The 22,457-nt window shown below is 43.2% G+C and overlaps 2 protein-coding genes across 2 annotated transcripts in view; one reads left to right on the top strand and one right to left on the bottom strand.

Annotated features, from left to right (window-relative positions):
- Nucleotides 1–15,704, top strand: part of LOC109923558 (cyclic nucleotide-gated olfactory channel-like) — a 73,697-nt gene extending 57,993 nt beyond the window's left edge. The window contains exons 7-8 of the mRNA XM_048604960.1: nucleotides 2,998–3,104; nucleotides 14,284–15,704. Coding sequence (XP_048460917.1) covers nucleotides 2,998–3,104; nucleotides 14,284–15,704 — 1,528 coding nt within the window. The remainder of the gene's footprint in view (nucleotides 1–2,997; nucleotides 3,105–14,283) is intronic.
- A 5,088-nt stretch (nucleotides 15,705–20,792) lies between these two features.
- Nucleotides 20,793–22,457, bottom strand: part of dnaaf6 (dynein axonemal assembly factor 6) — a 63,679-nt gene continuing 62,014 nt past the window's right edge. Inside the window, exon 7 of the mRNA XM_048605103.1 lies at nucleotides 20,793–21,350. Within this exon, the coding sequence (XP_048461060.1) occupies nucleotides 21,221–21,350 (130 nt within the window). The 3' untranslated portion in view covers nucleotides 20,793–21,220. The remainder of the gene's footprint in view (nucleotides 21,351–22,457) is intronic.

Below are 22,457 nucleotides of genomic sequence, written 5' to 3'. Positions count from 1 at the left end.
TGTGTACTACTGTGTTGGAGATACCTTCACATGACTCGGGACACTGTCATTACATCTGCCACCTCGTTCAGGCAGATTTACAGCCCAGCTTGGGAGGCAGTACAGTGCCTCTGACACTGAAAATCACAGCAACAATGAACCTCCTCACCTCTGAATCCTTTCAAACTACATATAGAGAACTGTGTGGTATCTCCTGATCAGGAGCTCACTGTATACTTATTGAATTACAGGAATACAGGACAGTTTGTCCAGTCCATCACTGACTGAGCTGCCTAAAGCATCAGGTTTACAGTCATCCTTAGGGGATAGAGGGCCAGCGGCTGCTCACATAATGTTCAGAGTACCCTGGCATCATCCACCCAGATTCCTGATCAGGAAGGGATTTCACTCCTCAGTATCCCACATCTCATGAGTCAACAAAATAAAAGCTTGCTAATGTTGTATTTGGTTCCCTCATCTGGGTCACTTTCACATATTGCAAATAGCTGGGATCCAAGCACTGATCCTTGTGATATCCCACCAGTCACTACCTACCACCCAAAAAGAGTCACATTTATGGCCAGTCTCAGTTTCCTGTCTGTCAACCAATTCTCAATTGATGTCGGTATATTACCTCATATTAACTTTGTCAACCCAACCTCTTATGAGAAACCTTACCAAAAGATTTCTGAAAATCCAAATACACCACATCCAATAGTTCTTTTTTATCTATTCTACTTATTGCATCTTCAAGAAAACTCTGGTAAATTTATCAAGCATGATTTTTTTTTGCTTTTTATAAACTCATTTGTCCAATCCTGTTTATATTTTGCAAATATTCTGTTATCGTGTCTTTCATAATAGATTTGAGCATTTTCCCCATTACTGATGTGAGGCTAACTGGTCTATAATTTTGTTTTCTATCTCTCTCCGCCAACTTTTAAATAGTGAGGTTGCATTTTTCACTCTCTAGTTTGTAGGGCCTGCTCTAGAATCTATAGAATTTTGGAAGATGACCACCAATGCATTTACTATTTCCAGGTCCTCTTCCGTTAGAATTCTGAGATGTAGATTATCAGGCCTTGGGGATTTGTTAGCCTTTAACCCCATTATTCTCCTCAGCACCATTTTCTTACTGATGCTGGTTTTCATTAATTACACCCTCTCCATAGACCCTTGGTTCCCTAATATTTCTGGGACGTAATCTGGGGTCTCTGTTGTGAAGACAGAACCAAAATTGCCTGGGTATCGGCTATCTGAGGAGATAAAGGTTCTGAGGTGAAGTGTTTCCGTTTCATCAAAGATAGTCAGTGAAAGACAATAGGTCATGATATGAGATAACAAGGTGTAGAGCTGGATGAACACAGCAGGCCAAGCAGCATCAGAGGAGCAGGAAAGCTGACATTTCGGGTCGAGACACTTCTTCAGAAATGGGGGAGGGGAAGGGGATTCTGAAATAAACAGGGAGAAAGGGGGAGGCGGATAGAAGATGGATAAAGGAGAAGATAGGTAGAGAGGAGACAGACAGGTCAAGGAGGCAGGGTTGGAGCCAGTAAAGGTGAGTGTAGGTGGGGAGTTAGGGAGGGATAGGTCGGTCCAGGGAGGACGGACAGGTCAAGGAAGCGGGATGAGGCTAGTAGGTAGGAGATGGGGGTGGGGCTTGAGATGGGAGGAGTGGAGAGGTGGGAGGACAGGTTAGGGAGGCGGGTACGAGCTGGGCTGGTTTTGGGAAGCAGTCGGGGAAGGGGAAATTTTGAAGCTTGTGAAGTCCACATTGATACCATTGGGCTGCAGAGTTTCCAAGCGAAATATGAGATGCTGTTCCTGCAACCTTCAGGTGGCATCGTTGTTGCACTGCAGGAGGCCCAGGATGGACATGTTGTCCAAGGAGTGGGAGGGGGAGTTGAAATGGTTCGCGACTGGGAGATGCAGTTGTTTGTTGCGAACCGAGCGTAGGTGTTCCACAAAGCGGTTCCCAAGCCTCCGCTTGGTTTCCCCGATGTAGAGGAGGACACAACGGGAACAGCGGATACAGTATACAACATTAGCAGATGTGCAGGTGAACATCTGCTTGATGTGGAAGGTCTTCTTTGGGCCTGGGATGGGGGTGAGGGGGGAGGTGTAGGGACAGGTGCAGCACTTCTTGCGGTTGCAGGGAAAAGTGCCGGAGGTGGTGGGGCTGGTGGGGAGTGTGGAGTGGACAAGGGAGTCATGGAGAGAGTGGTCCCTCCAGAAAGCAGATAAAGGTGGGGAGGGAAAAATGTCTTTGGTGGTGGGGTCGGATTGCAGATAACGGAAGTGTCGGAGGATGATGCATTGGATCCGTAGGTTGGTGGGGTTTATGTGAGGACGAGGGGGATTCTGTTTTGGTTGTTATTGCAGGGAGGGGGTATGAGGGATGAGTTGTGGGAAATGTGAGAGACACATTTGAGGGCGTTTTCGACCACTGTGGAGGGGAAGTTGCGGTCCTTGAAAAATGAGATCATCTGGGATGTCTGGGAGTGGAATGCCTCATCTCGGGAGCAGATGCGGCGGAGGCGAAGGAATTGGGAATAAGGGATGGCCTTTTTGCAGGAAGGTGGGTGAGAGGAGGTGTACTCTAGGTAGCCCACAGCTACCCAACTACACATTTCTGAAGAAGGGTCTAGACCCGAAACATCAGCTTTCCTGCTCCTCTGATGCTGCTTGGCCTGCTGTGTTCATCCAGCTCTACACCTTGTTATCTCAGATTCTCCAGCATCGGCAGTTCCTACTATCTCAGGTCATGATATGCTATGTGTATGACTGACATACCTGTGATACATGTGATTAACATGTCTTTCCTTGTGTTTCTGTGTGTGATTATCATGTGTTTCTCAGTATGTTTTGGTGTGTGATTGATGTGTGACGTATTTCCTAGTGTGTTTCCTGCATGATTAACACTTGTTTCTCAGTGTGTTTCTGTGCACGATTAGCACATGTTGCCGAGTATGTTTCTGTGATTTCAGGTTAAAATACTTGTTTTTCTTTTTCCCACAGGGCTTGCTTTGACTCTCTCCAGATACAACATCTTACAATTTGGTTGACTATTGACTACATCTCAGATGTCATTTATATTCTTGACATCTTTGTCAGACTCAGGACAGGTTTGTGCCCATAGTTTTGTGCAAACAATCACTTTTCTCACTAGTGTTGCTTTGTGGTGTCAAACACTACCATCAGCTAGAGCTGTCCAGTGTAAAAACTGCTCAGTGAGTGTGATACTGCAGTGTTGACAGTGACAGTAAGCATACTACAATGTTGACAGTGAGGATACTGCAGTTTTCATAGTGACAGTGGGGATTCTGCAACGTCAACAGTGACTGTTGGGATACTGCGGTTAAACTGCAACGGTGGGAATACTGCAGTGTCCTCAGTGACAGTGCGATACTTCAATATTGTCAGTAATGGTGTGATATGCAGTGCCGTGAGTGACAGTACAATATTGCAGTATCAATAGTGACAGTACGACACTTCATTGTTGTCAGTGACATTGAAATACTGCAATATTATCAGTGACTGTGAGGACACTGCAGTGTTGAAGGTGACAGAGTGATACCCCACTGTCAACAGTGGTGGTGAGAATAATGGTGCTGAGGAAACTAATGGGGTTAAAGGCTGACAAATCCACAAGGCCTGATAATCTACATTGTAGAAAACTAAAGGAAGAGGTCTTGGAAATATTAGATGCATTGGCGGTCATCTTCCAAAATTCTATAGATTCTAGAGCAGGTCCTACAAACTGGAGAGTGAAAAATGTAACCTCATTATTTAAAAGTTGATGGAAAGAAAAACAAACAGAGCTATAGACCAGTTAGCCTCACATCAGTAACGGGGAAATTGCTCAAAACTATTATAAAAGACACGATAACAGAACATTTGCAAAATATAAGATAACAGGGTGTAGAGCTGGATGAACACAGCAGGCCAAGCAGCATCAGAGGAGCAGGAAGGCTGATGTTTCGGGCCTAGACCCTTCATCAGAAATGGGGGAGGGGAAGGGGATTCTGAAATAAATAGGGAGAGAGGGGAGGCGGAAAGAAGATGGATAGAGGAGAAGATAGGTGGAGAGGAGACAGACAGGTCAAAGAGGTGGGGGTGGAGCCAGTAAAGGTGAGTGTAGGTGGGGAGATAGGGAGGAGATAGGTCAGTCCAGGGAGGACGGACAGGTCAAAGGGGCGTGATGAGGTTATTAGGTAGGAGATGGGGGTGGGGCTTGAGGTGGGAGGAGGGAATAGGTGGGAGGAAGGACAGGTTAGGGAGGCGGGGACAAGCTGGGCTGGTTTTGGGATGCGGTAGGGGGAGGGGAGATTTTGAAGCTTGTGAAGTCCACATTGATACCATTGGGCTGCAGGGTTCCCAAGCGGAATATGAGATGCTGTTCCTGCAACCTTTGGGTGGCATCGTTGTGGCACTGCAGGAGGCCCAGGATGGACATGTTGTCTGAGGAATGGGAGGGGGAGTTGAAATGGTTCGCGACTGAGAGATGCAGTTGTTTAGTGCGAACCGAGTGTAGGTGTTCTGCAAAGTGGTCCCCAAGCCTCCGCTTGGTTTCCCCGATGTAGAGGAGGCCACAACGGGAACTGCGGATATAGTATACCACATTAGCAGATGTGCAGGTGAACATCTGCTTGATGTGGGAAGTCTTCTTGGGGCCTGGGTTGGGGGTGAGGGGGGAGGTGTAGGGACAGGTGTAGCACTTCCTGCAGTGCCGGGTGTGGTGGGGCTGAAGGGGAATATGGAGTGGACAAGGGAGTCCCGGAGAGAGTATTCCCTCCGGAAAGCAGATAAGGGTGGGGAGGGAAAAATGTCTTTGGTGGTGGGGTCGGATTGCAGATGGCGGAAGTGTCGGAGGATGATGCGTTGGATTATATTTGCAAAATATAAACAGGATTGGACAAATAGGTTTATGAAAAGCAAAAAAATCATGCTTGATAAACCTACAACCTACATTTTTTTGAAAATGCAATAAGTGGAATAGATAAAGAAAAACTAGTGGATGTAGTGTATTTGAATTTTCAGAAAGCTTTTGCAATGTTGATAGTGACAGAGGGGATACTGCAGTGTTGTGAGTAACAGTGAGGATGCTGCATTGTTGTTAGTGATAAAAGGGACGCTGCAATGTTGATAGTGACAGAACATAGAACAGTGCTGGACAGGCACATGCCCTTCGGCCCACCATGTCTGTGCCGACCATGATGCTATTCTAAATGAATCCAAATGCCTACTCACAGTCTGTATCTCTCCATTCCCTGCCTGTTCATGTATCAGTCTACATGCCTCTTAAACTTTGCTGTCATACCTGCATCCTTCACTTCCCTTGGCAGCACATTCTCGTCACCTATCATCCTCTGTTTAAAAATCTTTTTTGCACATCTCCTTTAAACTTTCCCTCTTACACCTGTGCCTCCTAGTATTTGAAATCTCCCCCCGGGAAAAAGAATCTGTCTCTCTACCCTATCTATGCCTCTTGTGATTTTATATACTTCTATCAGGTTGCCCTTCAGCCTCCAATGCTTTAGTGAAAACAATTCACGTTTGTCCAACCTCCCCTTAGAGCTAATACACTCCAATTAAGGCAACACCTTAGTAAATCTCTTCTGCACTCTCTTCAAGACCTCCACATCCTTCCTGTAGTGCAGTGATCAAAACTGCACAAGTACTCCAAATGTGGCCTAACTAAAGTTTTATACAGTTGCAAGATGTTTTGCCAGCTTTTATACACAATGCCCCAACTGAAGAAGGCAAGTATGCCATATGCCTTCTTTACCACCTGTTGATAATGACAATGGGGATACTGCAGTGTTGAGGGTGATTGTTCAGCTACTGCAGTGCCAGCAGTGAAGGTGAGGATACTGCAGTATCACCAGTGACAGTAGAAATACTGCAGTGCTAACAGTGACTGCTACAGTGTGATCAGCAATGGTATGGATACTGCAGTGTTGATAGTGACATTGGGGATGCTGCAATGTCAACAGTAACAGTGAGAAGACTGCAGTGTCAACAGTGACAGTGAGCAGACGACAGTGTGGACAGTGATAGTGGGCAGCCGGCAGTATTTCCAATGACAGTGGGGTTACTGCAGCGTTGATAATTGCAAATTTCAAGTTATAAATAGTGGAATCATGTATTTCATTATATTTTCTTTACAGGATGTGCATCATTGTTTGGGTCAAGATTTATTGCACATCCCTAGGTATCCTGGTGAAGGTGACGGTGAGCTGCCTTCTTGAACCACTATGGTCCATGTGTTGTAGTTATTCCCACAATGTCATAAGAGAGGTAGTTCTAGGATCTCAACCCATTGACAGTGAAGGAACAACAATATATTTCCAAGTCAGGATAGCGAGTGGCTTGGGGGGAAACCTTGCAGAAAGTGGTGTTCCCATGTATCTGCCACCTTTCTAGATGAAAGTGATTGTGGGTTTGGAAGGTGCTATCTAAGGATCTTTGGTGTAGTTCTTTAATGACAGTGTGGATGGTCTGCACTGCTGCTACTGTACTGGAATTTTAATCAAGAGACCGAGGCTAATGTTATGGGGACATGGGTTCAAAACCCTAGCATAGCAGCTGGTAGAATTTAAAATGTAATCAATAAAAACCTAGATTTGAAAGCTCAACCTGTTTGTGGTTAACCAGGAAACCACTGTTGATGATCATAAAATCCCATCTGGTTTACTAAAGTCCTCTAGGCAAGAAAATCTGCCATCCTTATTTTTTTTGGCCTATGTACTCCAGGCTCACAGCAATGTGGTCTAACCAGCCGATCCATTGCAAAGTATAAGAAAGAAAGAGATTGTGCTGGAACTTCATAAACCACTGGTCAGCAATCATCTAGAGGATTGCAATTATTTTGGAGAACATACCTTGAGAGGAGATGTAACTGGATAAGAAAGGTTAAGAGGAAGTGTCCCAAGATATTGCGGGGCTGAGCGCATTCTATTATTAGAACATAGGAACATGAGGACTCAGAACAGTGCAGAAGATCAAGTAGACATTGACAAGTTGGTGCAGTGGGCAGTGAAATGGCAGGTGAAGTTCAATGTAGACAAATGTGAAATGATTCATTTTGGTACAAATAACATGGAAAGATAGTATAAAATAAAGTCTACTATTCTAAAGGGGGTACAGGAACAGAGAGATCTGGGTTTATTTGTACTCAAGGCATTAAAAGTAGCAAGTCAAGTAGAGAGAACTATTAATAATATATACAGCATTCCAAGCATCATGAATATGGGCACAGAGTAGGGAGGCTATGATGAACTTAAATAAAACACAAAGAACTGGAGAAACTCAGCAGGCCTGGCACCATCTGTAAAGAGAGAAACAAACAATTTTGAGGAACAAAGAACTCTGACTCACCCCACATAGATTCTGACTGAAGTTTCATTTTTTGAGTTTCGAATCTACCCACGATCACAGGCATCTCTGTGATGTACAACACTCCTCATCACATTCTGAAATTCACAATCAGAGCCATGTTAGCTATATACACAATCTCGGCCTCTCTTTCCATTAGTGCCACCTTATGCTGGCTCAGAGCTGCCCTGACTCCAGTTTCACTTCAATTTCCAGTTTTTTCAATGCTCTAACAAGAAAATTATTCTCTTCCTTTTGTGCATTAAGTAACACAAGTTTCAACAACTCAGAGATACCTATGCCCATCTGGAACTTTAGTCCTCGTCTCATCTCTCTGACTTCAGCCCCTCGCCTAACTCACCTCTTGTCAGATATTTGCTACTTCCTCTGGCTTTCTGTTCTCTGATGCTGAACGTTCTGCACTCAGCAAAGGAGTTCATTTTGTCCCTCTGTGCCCTGCAAATCAATGAATTTCAGCCACAACATGACATTGAGGTCTTCTTCCTCCACCTCTGTGCTATCTCTTTGGACAATGTGTTGCAACTTTCAACAAACTTTGTTCCTGAACCCCAAGGTCTCCCTGTTTAACACTATTCTTCTCAGTATCCAAACAAGTTCATATTCCCTGTTCTGTTCTATATTATCCCTGGTGATTAGAAGACAAAAAGCTCATTTCGGCCAGACTGAAATCCTGTATTACCCAGCAATTGTTCCCAAAAGCATTATTTTTATCCAGTCAGTCATTTTATCACTGTGCCCAAAATAGGAGCATGAATAGATCATTTAGCTCCTTGAACCAATCATGGCCTATCTGTAACCAGATACCATGTACACCCCTTTACCCAATATTTCTCATGATTTTTGGCTTGCCAAAGTCTATCAGTTTTGGATTTAGGAAAGATTCGAGAGATTGTGCTTGTTCTCCTTGGAGCAGAGAAGATTAAGGGGTGATTTTATTGAGGTGTTCAAAATTATGAAAAATTTTGACAGGGTAAAGAAGGATATTTAATTTCCACGAGTTAGTAAGTCAGTAACGAGGGATGACAATTTCAAGATTGTCAGCAAGAGGGCTATGGGTGAAATGAGGAGAAACTTCTTTAGAGTTATTAGGATTTGGAATGCACTGCCTGGGAGAGTGGTAGAGGCAGATTCCATAGGAGGTTTCAAAAGAGAGCTGGATACACATATGAAAGGGATGAATTTAGAGAACTACGGAGATAGGATTGGAGCATGGGAATAGTTGAGTAGCTGTTTCAGAATCCGGTACAGACATGATGGGTCAAATGGCCTCCTTTTGTACTACAAAATTCTACAATTCTATGACAAGAATTCACTCTCCACCCCACAGACCCTTCAATTGTCTCCAACACTCCCCATCCACCTGGACCCCTCCTTCTTGTATTTCTCCTACATTCAATATATTAATTGAGAACTGTCAAAGTGACATCAGTTGCACACACCCCCCACCTCACCCATTTGAACATATCTCCCTTTGAACAGATTTCACTCTGTGCTGTCAGATTCAACCCTGGCTTTGTCATGAGGCCTGCTGACAAAGGAGATGGCTGTTGTCTGGCATACTGACCTCTGCATTACAGAGGCTGTGTGCCAGTTCTCAGACACCTCCTTCTATCTCCTCCAGACTATGACTCCAACATCGAACATCAGGCCAATGTATCCATGATGGTCACTGATCTCATCTTTTCTGGATATCTCACCCCGACAGCCTCCCAGCCCATAGTTCCCTCAAACCCGTATAGCCCACATCCACAGACAGGACTGCCCATGCAGACCCATTGTTTCAGTCTGCTCCTGCCTCACAGAGCTTATTTTTCCTTACCTCGACTCGATTCTTCTCCCCCTTATCCAGTTCCTTCCGACTTGCATCTGCAACTCTTCGGATGCTTTAGTCAGTTTTAAATTTCCAGTTTGTAGGCTCCAGCCACCTCCTCTTCACCATGGACATGCAATCCCTTTACATGTCCATCCCCCATCGTGGTGGTGTCAGGGCTCTTCACTGCTTCCTGGAAAATGGCCTGAATTGCCCCTTTCCACCACCATCCTCCTCCACCTGGCTGACCTTGTCCTCACTTCAAACAATTTCTCCCTTAATCCCTTCATTTTCCTCAGATCAAAGGTGTGGCAATGGGTACCTGCATGGCGCCCTGTTATGCTTTCTCTTTATGGGCTATGTGGAACATTCCTTGTTTCAGTCCTATTCAGCTCCCTCCCCACAACTCTTTCCTTGGCACATTGATGACATCTTGGTGCTGCTTCTCTCTCTCATCCAAAATTGGAAAAGTTTATCAATTTTCCTTCCACATTTCACCCTGATCTCACCTTAATTTTGTCCATCTCTGACTCCTCCCTTCCCTTCTTGGACATCTCTACTTCCATTTCTGGGGATAGGCTGGCCAGAAACATCCACTATAAACCTACTGACTCCCTCAATTACCTTGACTATACATCCTCATGCCTGCTTTCTATGAAGTCTCTCTTGCATTCTCCCAGATTCTCCATCTCCATCACATGTTCTGATGATGCCACTTGCCACAGGCCAGCCCTCAGAAATGTCCACCAATCTTCTCAACCAAGGACTCCCCACCACCACAGTTGACAGGGCCTTCAATGGTGTGCAACCCATCTCTCACACTTCTGCCCTCACTCCTTCTATTCCCTCCCACAACAATAACTGGTCCTTAACTACCATCCCACCAACATCTACATCCAGATGATACGACCACACACATATTCCCCTCCGCTCTGTTGTTAGAATCTCATAGACACCGTTCCCTCCAGGACACCTTGATCTACTCTTTCTCCATTTCCAATGGCACTTTTCCATGTACCACCTGCCCATTTACTTCTTCCTTCTATCCCAGGTCCCAGACACACCTTTCAGGTGAAGCAATTTACCTGTACTTCATTGAATCTAGTCTACTGTATTTGCTGCTCACAAAATGGTGTCTTCTACATTAGGGAGACGAAACACAGACTGGATGACTGCTTTGCAGAACATGCATGTTCTGTCCATAAGAGTGTCCAGTTATCTGCCACTTCAACACACCATACAACATTTCTGTCACAGGTCTGCTGCAGTGTTCTAGCAAGCCTCAGCACAAGCTTGAAGAATGACATTTCATTTTCTGCTTGGACATCCTGTAGCCTCTAGGATTCAGTATCGAGTTCAATAACTTTACAGCCTGATTCCATCCTTCCACGTTCTTTTACCCACCCTGGTCTTGTTGTGCCATGAGTTACTTTTAGCACAACCAACCCATCCTCTCATACTTTCAGCTCTCATTATCACTTATTCAACTTCTCTTCTATTCTAGCCTCTGATCAATAATCCCTTTCTATGCCTACCTCTTTCATATCTCTCTCTCTCTCCCTCGCTGTGTGGGCTCCATCTCTGTTCCAGCAGCCCATCCTACCCCAAATCATCTTCAACATAAATACCACATTTTCCTTGCTGCTATCAGTTCTGATGAAGAGTCACCAGACTTAACATTAACTCTGCTTTCTCTTCACTGATGCTGCCAGACTTCGAGTTATGTCAGCAATTTCTGTTTTTGTTTCAGATTTCCAGCATCTCCAATTCTTAGTTTTGTTAAAGAGTTCCTCTTCTTCGGAATTCTGAAGAGGAGTCAGACCAGACTCAAAATGTTAACTCTGTTTCTCTCTCCACAGATACTGCCAGACTGCTGAGTTTTTCTAGCATTCTCTGTTTTAAGTTCAGACCTCCAGCATCTGCACTATTTTGCTTTTCTGATTATGCTGCACTTATATAGGATAACACAGAGTCATACAGCATGGTAACAGATCTTTCAGTCCAACTCATCTGTGTTGACCAGACATCCCAATCTGACCTAGTCCCATTTGCCAGCATATGGCCCAAATTCCTCCAAACCTTCCTATTCATATACCCATCCAGATGCCTTTTAAATGTTGTAATTAAACCTACCCCTATCACTTCCTCTGGCAGCTTGTTCCATACATGCACCACCATCTGCGTGAAAAAGTTACCCTTCAGTTGTTTTTAAATCTTTCCCCTCTCATCTTAAACCTATGATTTTCACTGGCTTCACACAGAGTCAACAAAAACAGAAGTTGCTGGAAAAGCACAGCAGGTCTGGCAGCATCTGTGAAGAAAAAAAATCAGGGTTAATGTTTAGGTTCTGAGAAAGGGTCACCGGACCCGAAATGTTAACCCTCATTTTTTTCTTTACAGATGCTGCCAGTCCTGCTGAGCTTTTCCAGCAACTCGTGTTTTTGTTCCTGATTTACAGCATCTGCAGTTCTTTCGGTTTCACACAGAGTAATGTGTACAGTTCCAGGAGCCACACTGTGGGAGAGATGGGAATGCAGAAGAGGTTTATGAGGAGGGCCCAGAAATGCTGAGCTTTCCAGTAACTTTATTTTTGTTCCAGAAATGGGGAACTTCAGTTATGAAGAAAGATTGAAAAATTCGGGAACTTTAGCTTGGGCCTCTTGATTAATAAGTCAGTAACAAGCAGTGTCAAGTCCTTCAGCCCTGTAGACCCTGCAAAGTCCTCCTTATTATCATCTTCACCAAAATTGGGAGAGCTGTCTCATAGACTAGTCAAGTAACTGCCTGACACAGTCATACTCATGGAATCATACCTTACAGACAACATCGCAGACACCACCATTAGCATTCCAAGATATATCCTGTCTCACCAGCAGGACAGACCCAGCAGAGGTGACAGCACAGTGGTATACAATGAGGAGGGAGTTGCCTGGGAGTCTTCAACTTTGGCTCTGGATCTCGTGACATCTCAATGCTTCAGTTTAAACATGGGTAAGAAAACCTCCTGCTAAATACCACTTTCTGTGCTCCTTGGACTGATGAATCAGTACTCTGCCATTATGAAGATCACTTGGAGGAAGCACTGAGGGTGGCAAATGTGCAAAATGTACTCTGGGTGGATGTTTCAAGATCCACTAAGACTGGCTTAGTAGCAGCAGTGCTGATTAAGCTGGTGGGGTCCCAAATGGTTCAGCTGCTGGACTGGGTCTGCGGCTGGCAGTGGAGAATCAACAAGAGGGAAAAACATACTTGACCTCACCCTCACCAATCTGCCAGCTGCAAATGCATCTGTCCATGACAGTATCGGTAAGAGTGACCACTACACAGTCCTTGTGGAAACCAAGTCCCGCCTTCACATTGAGAATACTCTCCATCATTGTGTGGCACTATCACTGTGCCAAATGTGACTGACTTTGAAAAGATCTAGCAACTCAAGACTGGGCACCTATGAGGCTCGTGGGCCATCAACAGCATTACCATCAAGCCAGGGGATCAACACTGATTCAATGGAGACTGCAGGCGGCCAAGTCAGGAATAGCACCAGGCATACCTAAATCAGGTGTCAACCTGATGAAGCTACCAAACAGGACTACTTGTATGCCAAACAGCATAAGCAGCAAATGATAGACAGAACTAACAGATCAGCTCTAAGCTTTGCAGTCCTGCCACATTCAGTCATGAATGGCTAAGGACAATTAAACAATTCACTGGAGGAGGAGGCTTCTAAAATATCCCTGTTCTCAATGATGGAAGACCTCAACACATTTGTGCAAAAGATATGGCTGAAACATTTGCGGCAAGAAGTGCCAAGTTGATGATCCACCTCAGCCTCCTCAAGTGGTACCCAGCATCACAGATACCAGTCTCCAGTCAATTTGATTCACTCCACATGATATTAAGAAATGGTTGGAGGCACTGGATACTGTAAAGTATATGGGCCTTCACATTCCGGCAATAGTTGACCCAGTGAGATATCAAGGAGCCCTAGCAAAACTGGAATCAATGTGTATCAGGAGCAAAAGCTCTGTTGGCTGGAGTCATACATGGCACATCGAAAGATGGTTGTGACTGTTGGTGGTCAGTCATCTCAGCTCCAGGACATCTTTGCAGGAGTTCCTCAGGGTAGTGTCCTAGGCGCAACCATCTTCAGTTGCTTCATCAAAGACCACCCCTCCCCCATCATTAGCTCAGAAGTGGGGATGTTAACTAATGATTGCACAATATTCAGCACCATTTGCAACTCCTCAGACACTGAAGTGTCTATTTTCAAATCTAACAAGATCTGGACAATATCCAGACTTGGGTTGACAAGTGCCAGGTAATGGCCATCGCTAATAAGAGACAATCTAACCACCACCCCTTAATATTCAATAAATCACTGAATTCCACATAATCAAAATCCTGGGAGTTACCATTGACCTGAAATTCAACTGGACTTGCCACATAGTGGCTACAAGCACAGGTAGCAGCTAGAAATACTGTGGTGAGTAACTTACCTCCTGATTCCCCAAAACTTGTCCACCATCTACAAGGCACAAGTCAGGAGTGTGATGGAATACTCCTCATGTGCCTGGATGGGTGTAACTTGACACTATCCAGGACAAAGCACCCCACATGGGTGCATCACATCTATAAACATCCACTCCCTCCACCATCAACATTCAGTAGGAACAGCTTGTACTACATACAAGATGCACTGCAGAAATTCACCAAACATCCTTAGATACAATCCTTGAAATCCATGGCCACTTCCATCGAGAAGGACGAGGGCAGCAGATACATGGAAACACCATTAACTGCAGGTACCCCTTCAAGTTACTCACTATCCTGGCTTGAAAAATGTATTACAGTTCAGTTTTGCTGAGTAAAAATCCTGGAATTCCCTCCCTAACATCTTCTGGGTATCCCTCCACCTGAAGAACTGCAGCCGCTCAAGAAAGCATCTCAACAGTAGCTTCTCAAGGGCACCTAGGGATGAGCAATAAATGCTGGCAAGGCAGTGATGTCCTCATCCCATCAGTGAACCAAAGGAAGGTATGTTCAAACTGGCTTTGCTCTAGCTGAATTATTAACATTGTTTGTTTATTTCTGGGCAGGATTTCTAGAACAGGGTCTGCTGGTTAAAGACTTGAAGAAGTTACAAGATCATTGTATAAATACCCTGCAGTTTAAGTTGGATGTCTTTGCAGTTTTACCCACCGACCTGGGTTACTTGGCAGTAGGATTCCATTACCCAGAGCTTCGATTCAATCGCCTGCTGAAATTGCCACGGGTGTTTGAGTTTTGTGATCGGACAGAGACCAGAACAAATTACCCAAATGTCTTTCGAATTGGCAACCTGCTGCTCTATCTGCTGATCATCATTCACTGGAATGCCTGCCTTTACTACGCCATCTCCAAAAGCATTGGCTTTGGCTCAGATAGCTGGGTCTATCCCAACATCTCAGACCCTTACCATGGTTACCTGGCAAGAGAATACATTTACTGCCTGTATTGGTCGACGCTGACGCTCACCACCATAGGGGAGACCCCAGCACCTGTCCTTGATGTGGAGTTCTTGTTTGTGGTGTTTGATTTCCTGGTGGGAGTGCTGATCTTTGCCACTATTGTGGGTAATGTAGGGTCAATGATATCCAACATGAATGCAAGCCGTGCAGATTTCCAGGCCAAGGTTGATGCCATCAAGCACTACATGCAGTTCCGAAAGGTCAGCAAAGAGGTGCAGACCCGTGTTATTAAATGGTTTGATTATCTCTGGGCGAACAAGAAAACTGTTGACGAATGTGAAGTGCTGAGAGGTCTCCCAGACAAACTGAAGGCAGAAATTGCCATCAATGTACATCTGGACACTCTCAAGAAGGTAAGAATCTTTCAGGACTGTGAGGCTGGCCTCCTCGTGGAGTTGGTGCTGAAGCTCACACTCCAGGTTTTCAGCCCTGGGGATTACATCTGTCGCAAGGGAGACATTGGGAAAGAGATGTACATCATCAAGGAAGGAAAACTGGCAGTGGTGGCAGATGATGGGGTGACACAGTACGTCACCCTGAGTGCAGGTAGCTGCTTCGGAGAGATCAGTATCTTAAACATCCAGGGCAGCAAAATGGGCAACAGAAGGACAGCAAATATCCGGAGTATTGGGTACTCCGATCTCTTCCGTCTGTCAAAAGACAACCTAATGGAAGCCTTGGTTGAGTTTCCAGAAGCTAAGAAGGTTCTAGAAGAGCGAGGCAAGGAGATTTTGCTAAAAGAAGGATTGCTGGATGAAGGGCATGTGGAGGTGGTCATGGGAGTGAAAGACATGGAGGAGAAAGTAGAAAGACTTGAATCAAACCTTGATTCCTTGCAGACACGGTTTGCCAGGCTGTTGAATGAGTACAACTCAACTCAGCAGAAATTCAAACAGAGAATCACAAGCATTGAAAAGAAACTAATGCAGCTTGATATTGAGTGTGTCTCTGATGGTTTGGACAGTGTGAGTGAGACTGAAAGAAGTAAAAGTGAGAATGATAAGCACTGAAAAAGTTGCTGTGTCCAGTTAAGGTCAGCCTTAAAAGGTCAGACATGTTTTCTCAGTTTGTTAATATCATTCACACACGGGTTTATTGAGCTCACTGTGCAACTTTATTGGAAAGCAAAGGGAAATTACAAAAGTAAGCTACTAATAATACAAAAATAATTATCAAAGTATTCCACAGACACATAAATGATGAAATGAAATCAAGATAAGGATAGACCCTCATTGGAATTACACAACCATCTCTCAGGCAATAACAAATGAATAGTGAAATAGAAAACTTCTGGGAGATTGGTGGGGTGAATGTTATTTAGAAGAGATCAAAAACAGTTATCAAGACATTTAAAAGGAGAAGACAACTGATAAATTAATCAAATGAAGAGTCTAAAATTCTGGATAAGTGCATCTACTTAGAATTAGAGGTTTGGGAAGGGAAACAGAGGCATGATTTAAGAAAAGGCAATTATGTCAGTTGGCCACTAATATGACACATAAATTTAGAAAGGGGGCTGGAACTAATTCAGACAACAGTTGGTAAGTTAGCTTAACATTGGTGAGAAGGTTATCATATCTTTACTCAAAGGTGGGATAGGGGCGGATGCAAAAATGTAGGAGATGTCATGTTATTAGTTACTGCAGTAAGGAGGGATGATACCTAGGAAGTGTCATCAAATAAAGCTTTGTTAGTATAACTTCAGAATAAAAAGTATGCAGTCACACAGGAGTATATTATAAACTCCCAGTCTGTGGGCAATTGAAGAGCAGATATGTAATCAATTCACTAAGGCATGAAAAAAAATGATAGAGTAATTATATTAAGGATTTCAAATATCCCATATTAATTGGGATAATCATAGTACAAAATATTTAGAGGGGCAGACTTCTTGTAATACATTCAGGAGAGCTTTTTATGTCAACATAAATGGTCCTACAAGGGACGGCACAGTGCTGTACCTAATTCGGTGAAATGAAGCAAGACAGATATTCAAGGCGACAGAGGGGGAGCATTTTACTGATAGTGACCATGACACTGTATATTTTAAGTTTATTATGGAAAAGGAGAAAGATGTTCAGCAAAAAAGGGTTTGAACTAAGATAAGGTAGATATTATGAGAGTTATAGAGTCACACAGCACAGACACATATCCTTCGGTCCAACTTGTCCATGCTGCCCAGGTTTCCCAAACCAAACTAGTCGCGTTTGCCGTTGTTTGGCCCATATTCCTCTAAACCTTTACAATTCATATACCTGTTCAAATGTCTTTTAATTATTGTAACTGTGCCTCCATCTATCACTTAATCTGGCAGTTCATTCCATATACCGCTGGCTGCGTGAAAAAGTTTTCGCTCAGGTTTCTTTTAAATCTTTCCCCTCTCACGTTAAAACTATGCTCTCTAGTTTTGAATCCCTATAATCCTAGGGTAAAGATCTTTGCTATTCAACTTATCTATGCTCCTCATGATTTTATAAACTTATATAAGGTCACCCTCAACCTTCCATGCTCCAGGAAAGAAGTCCCAACCTATCCCTGTAACACAAACCCTCTGGTCCTGGTGACATCCGTGTAAATCTTTTCCGCACCCTTTCTAATTTAATAACATCCTTCCTATAGCAGTGAAACCAGAACTGTACACAGTACTCGAAAAATAAGACAGAATCTGGCCAAAATTGACTGGGAACAGCCACTGAGGAAAAAATCTTTAGCAAAACAGTGAGAGGCATTCAAAAAGGTGCTGGTGATAGTATAGTCCCAACATGTTCCCTTTAGGGCAAAATGTAAGAGCAACAAGCTCCAGAGGACCCTAGATGTCTAGGAATATTCAGGACAGAATAAAAAGGAAAAGGCAGATGAATAATAGGTGCAAAGGGAGCAAAAGAGGCCCGAGAGAAGTATAGAATGTGTAGCATAATCTCAAGAAAGCAATTAGGAGAGCAAAGAGGGGGCATGAGAATACAATGGCAAAGCAAAATTAGGACAATTCCCAAAGATATTTTGCAAGTGTATCAATGGTAAAAGAACAACCAGGAAACAGTAGGACCTACTAGGGACCAAGGGGGCAATTTGTCCGTGAGTCCAGAGAACATTACTAAGTGCTAAACAAGTACTTTACATTGTCTTTACTCAGGAGAAGGACGCAAGTACAAAATTTGGGAAGAAGGTCTGTAAGGTTCTTGAGCAGATTGATATAAGGAGTGAGGAGCTATTGAATGTTTTGGAGGTTTTTAAAGTGGATAAATTCCCAGGTCCAGATGAGTCATATCCTAGGCTGCTTTGGGAGAAGAGAGAGGCAGTAACAGGGTCCTGACCCAAATTTTTAAATCGTCTCTGGCAACAGGGTAGTGGCAGAGGACTAGAGGACAGATAATGTGGTTCCTCTTTACATCAAGGGTAGTAGAGATTGTCTAGGGAACTATAGGTTGTGAGTCTGATATCAGTAGTAGGAAACTTGTTGGAGAAAATATTGAAAGAGAAAATTAATTTCCATTTAGTGAGGCAAGGCTTGACCAGATATAGCGTGGATCTGTCAGAGATAGGACATGCCTAATGAATTTGATTGAACCGTTTGAGGTGACCAAATATGCAGATGAGGTTAAGGCATTTGATGTAGTTCATGTGGATTTCGGCATGGCCTTTGAAAAAGACCCACTTGGGAAAGTGATAAACAAAGTAATAATTCATAGGATCCGGAGTAACTTGGCAAGTTGAATCCAAAACTAGCTTAGTGACAGAAGACAGAGGGTAGTGGTAGAAGGCTGTTTGTGTGCCTGGAGACTAGTGTGCAGTGACATACTACGGAGATTAGTGCTGGGTCCCTTACAGGTAATGATATTCATAAATCGTGTCGATGAGAATGTGGCAGTAAGTTTGTGGATGACAGAAAGATTGGCTGGGCGGATGAGAGTGAGGTCAAAAGTCTTAGGTTATGGAAGATATGGCTGGGTTGGTCAGATCAGCAGATCAATGGCAACATTGACAAATGTGAGGTGATGCACCTTGGGAGAAGTAACAAAACAAAGGAGTACCCAATGAATGGAAGGACACTAGGAAGCTCAGAGGAAAAGAGGGATCTTGGAGTGTTTGTCCACAGATCCCTAAAAGTGACAAGACAAGCTAATAGAGTAGTTAAAAAAGCATATGGATACTTGCCTTTATCAGTTGGGAGCATAGATTATAAGAACAGGGAGGTCATGTTAGAGCTGTACAAATTTTGGTTGGGTCACAGCTGGGATACTGTGCACAATTCCAGTCACCACACTATCGGAAGGATGCAATTGTACTGGAAGGGGTGAAGAGGAGATTCATCAAGATGCCTGGGATGGAGCATTTCAGGTATGAAGACAGACTGGATGAGCTCAGGTTGTTTCCTTTGGAGCAGAAAGGTTGAGGGTGGCCTGACAGAGGTGTGTAAGATTATGAGGGGCATGGACAAAATGAATAGGATGCCTTAATCAAACAGTCAACAACAAGACAGCATACTTTTAAAGTGAAAGGCAGGTTTAAAGGGGATTTGAGAAAACGATTTTTCACGAAGAGGGTAATAGGAGTCTAGAATGCACTGCTTTGGAGGTAAATGAAACAGGTAACCTATTTGGATGAGAAATTGAAGTGTCATAACATTCAAGGAGGTGGTCTTGTGTAGAAAAGTGTGACTAGTGTTGGTGGTCAAATATTTTTGGTGGTACAGACTCAATGGGCTGAAGGGCTTCTCTTGTACTGTATGATTTTATGATTCTATGACTCAAAGATTCAAGGAAAATCTAGAAACTAAAAATATAGTAAAGATTATTCAGCACAAAGTTCAAAAGTGGTCTTGCTGAATTAATGAGTAGATGAGAGTCACAAATATTTTAGTTGTTTCTTTAAAGTTGTGGTCAAAAAGAAGTTAAAGCTTTTTTTAAAAAAAGTTAAACTTCTTTAAAGTTGTATTTAGATATGAAAGTGTGTATTTTTTGCCCTCAGAATGTGTGAGTGAATTTAAAAAGTCCAGCAGCAAACCTATTCTACTGAAAGGCAAGTTTGCTTTATTCCAGTCCTCTTATTCTTGAGGTAATTAAAGAAACTATGCTCCACACACACACACACACAGTCATACACACAAAAAGATGAATCATAGATAAGAATCAAAACAATAGTTACAGACAAAAAGGATCAAGGTCAGTCTGTATTGTTTAATGCAGGACTGGTATTTTGAAGTTGGAATGTTGCATTTTCTGGAGTTTCATTAGTGAGAATTTTGTATTGGTCAAGGTGAGAGGGATCACTGGAGGCAAAGGGAGCAACCAATGTCAGCATTGAGCAGCCATGGTTCTGAACAGCACGTTAATATTGCTCAGTAAAGATTCTCAATATCCTTCAAATTAAGTACCAAGAAAGGCAATCCAGCAGCAGGTCCAGCATCAAGGTATTAATCATGAAAGATTATCTCATTAGATGGGACTTTGTCACTCATTTGATTGATATCAGAGTACTGAAATAACTTCTTGACTCAAAACTTGCAGGCATGAGACTCACAGGAGGACAGTAGGAATAATTTAAAGATCCCCAAGGCATCTGTGAAGAGGTCAAAAATACCCACCGATTCATGGGAGACTTGTGACAAACAAAATGGAGAAGTTTCATCAGTAAGGCACTGAACAGATTCTGAAATTTGATCAGGAAAGCGCAGAGGTGAAGAGGAGGATCACTCTACCTGACTGTTCAAGCATGTTGAAGAGTCTGTAGATTGTAAAGTGGACTTAACAGTCATTTCAGTATCTGGCAAACCGAGGCGCAAAACTGAGATTATCCAAGGAAAAGAAAGATTCTCAGCCAATGCCTTTAGCTCCTACCACACAAAAGACTGTAATTTCATTGTCATACCAACCCAGCTTATGAGTTTGCCAGCTTGTGATTAATGATGCAGAGCTATGTGTTATAGACAAGTGTTACTTGGGTGTTAAATTCAGATTAATTATTTCATAAGGAACACTTCTACCTGAAATGCAGCATCCATCTCATCTGTATGCCTTCTAATCCAGGTCTGACAGTTGGAAAACTAATTTGGTGCAAACCTCATAGCCAATTTTTTGAACATACATCAAAAACATCACTATCATTTAAACATCAGCATTTATTAAACTGTTTCACATTTTCACAAAGCAAGCAATAAAAATTTTCTGTAATACTACAGTGGAGCATTACTGTCACAAGCCAGAAGTACTTGTGGTTTAAAAAAAAATTCCCTAAACAAAAATGCCCACAGGAATCCTTTGAACACCAATCAAATCATTCATCAGCAGAAACATCTGGAGAAGTGTGAAATTTTACATTTGTATTACTTCTACAGGTTATGATTTAATCGCACAAAGCTAAAATGGTAATTGAATTCCTTTAATCCTATTTTACTTCCAGAATGGAGAATAAACATAAAACTGCCTCTTTAAAACCAAAATGTTAAATGTAGACAGACAGCAATCTGAGCATGTGTGCTTGAATACACAAAGTACCCACTGACAATTCCTAATCCTCATTACTTGGCTCAAGCAAAGTTAATGAAATCAAACTCTCTCTTCATAGTTAAGGTAACTTCCAGTGTTTGAGTGTCTGTGTTGAAACGTGCTTTTCCATTCTTACTATCCACTGAATGAGGCAGGTGCAATCCCAGTCTACTGCAAAACAATAGAAATAACGACAGTAAGATGGCAGACTGAGGACAGCTATTTTATAAATCTACAAATGAGCATTAAGTTTGAGAATACTGCCATCAGAGATGCCCTCGCTCCTCACTCTCTGGCATTGGATCTCCCTTCCCTCACCTTGCTCTCTGTGATCAGAGACCTCTGCTCCCTTTCTCTGTGATCAGAAATCACCATCGCTCCTGCTCCATGCCTACTGTCGAGTACAGGAGCAGGGATGTCTTGCTGGAACTGTGTAGGGCCTTAGTAAATATCGTGTGCCGTTTAGGTCTCCTTATCTGAGGAAGATATGGAGAGAGTGCAATGAAGGTTCACCAGATTCCTGGGATGGCAAGACTGACGTATGAATGGAGGCTGGATCAGTCAAGATTGTATTCACCGGAGTTTAGAAAAATGAGGGGGAGTCTCAAGGAAACCTACAAAATTCTAATCGAACTAAACAGGTTAAATGTAAACAGAAAATGCTGGAGGAACTCAGCACGTCTAGCAGCATGTGTGGAGAAAAGATATAATAAGACTATAAGATATACGAGCAAAATTACACCATTCAGGTCATTGATTCTACTCCACCATTTGATCATGTTTGATAGGTTTTTCAAACCCATTCTCCTGCCTTCTCCCCATAACCCTTCATTGCCTTACTAAGCAAGAACATATCTATCTCGGTCTTAAATACACTCAATGATTTAGCCTCCACAGCGTTCTACAGAAATGAGTTCCACATATGAACCAGCCTCCGGTTGAAAAATTCCTCCTCATCTCAGTTCTAAAGAGTTGTCCCTTCAGTCTGAGGCTGTGCCCTTGGGTTCTAGTGCAAACATATTCTCCACGTCCACTAGATCCAGACCTCTCAGTATTCTGTAATCTTCAATGAGATTCCCCCTCATCCTTCTAAACTCCATCAAGTAGACAGTCCTCAACCATTGCTCATATGGTGACCTTTCCGGGACCATTCTTGTAAACCTCCACTGGACCCCCTCCAACACCAGCACATCCTTCTTTAGATACGGGGCCCAAAACCGCTCACAATATTTCAGAGATAGTAGGAACTGCAGATGCTGGAGAATCCGAGACAACAAG

The sequence above is a fragment of the Rhincodon typus genome, chromosome 14, assembly GCF_021869965.1.
Source record: "Rhincodon typus isolate 14 chromosome 14, sRhiTyp1.1, whole genome shotgun sequence".
Classification (NCBI taxonomy): Eukaryota; Metazoa; Chordata; class Chondrichthyes; order Orectolobiformes; family Rhincodontidae; genus Rhincodon; species Rhincodon typus.
Note: the sequence above shows the minus strand (reverse complement) of the source record. Positions and strands in the feature narration are given on the sequence as shown.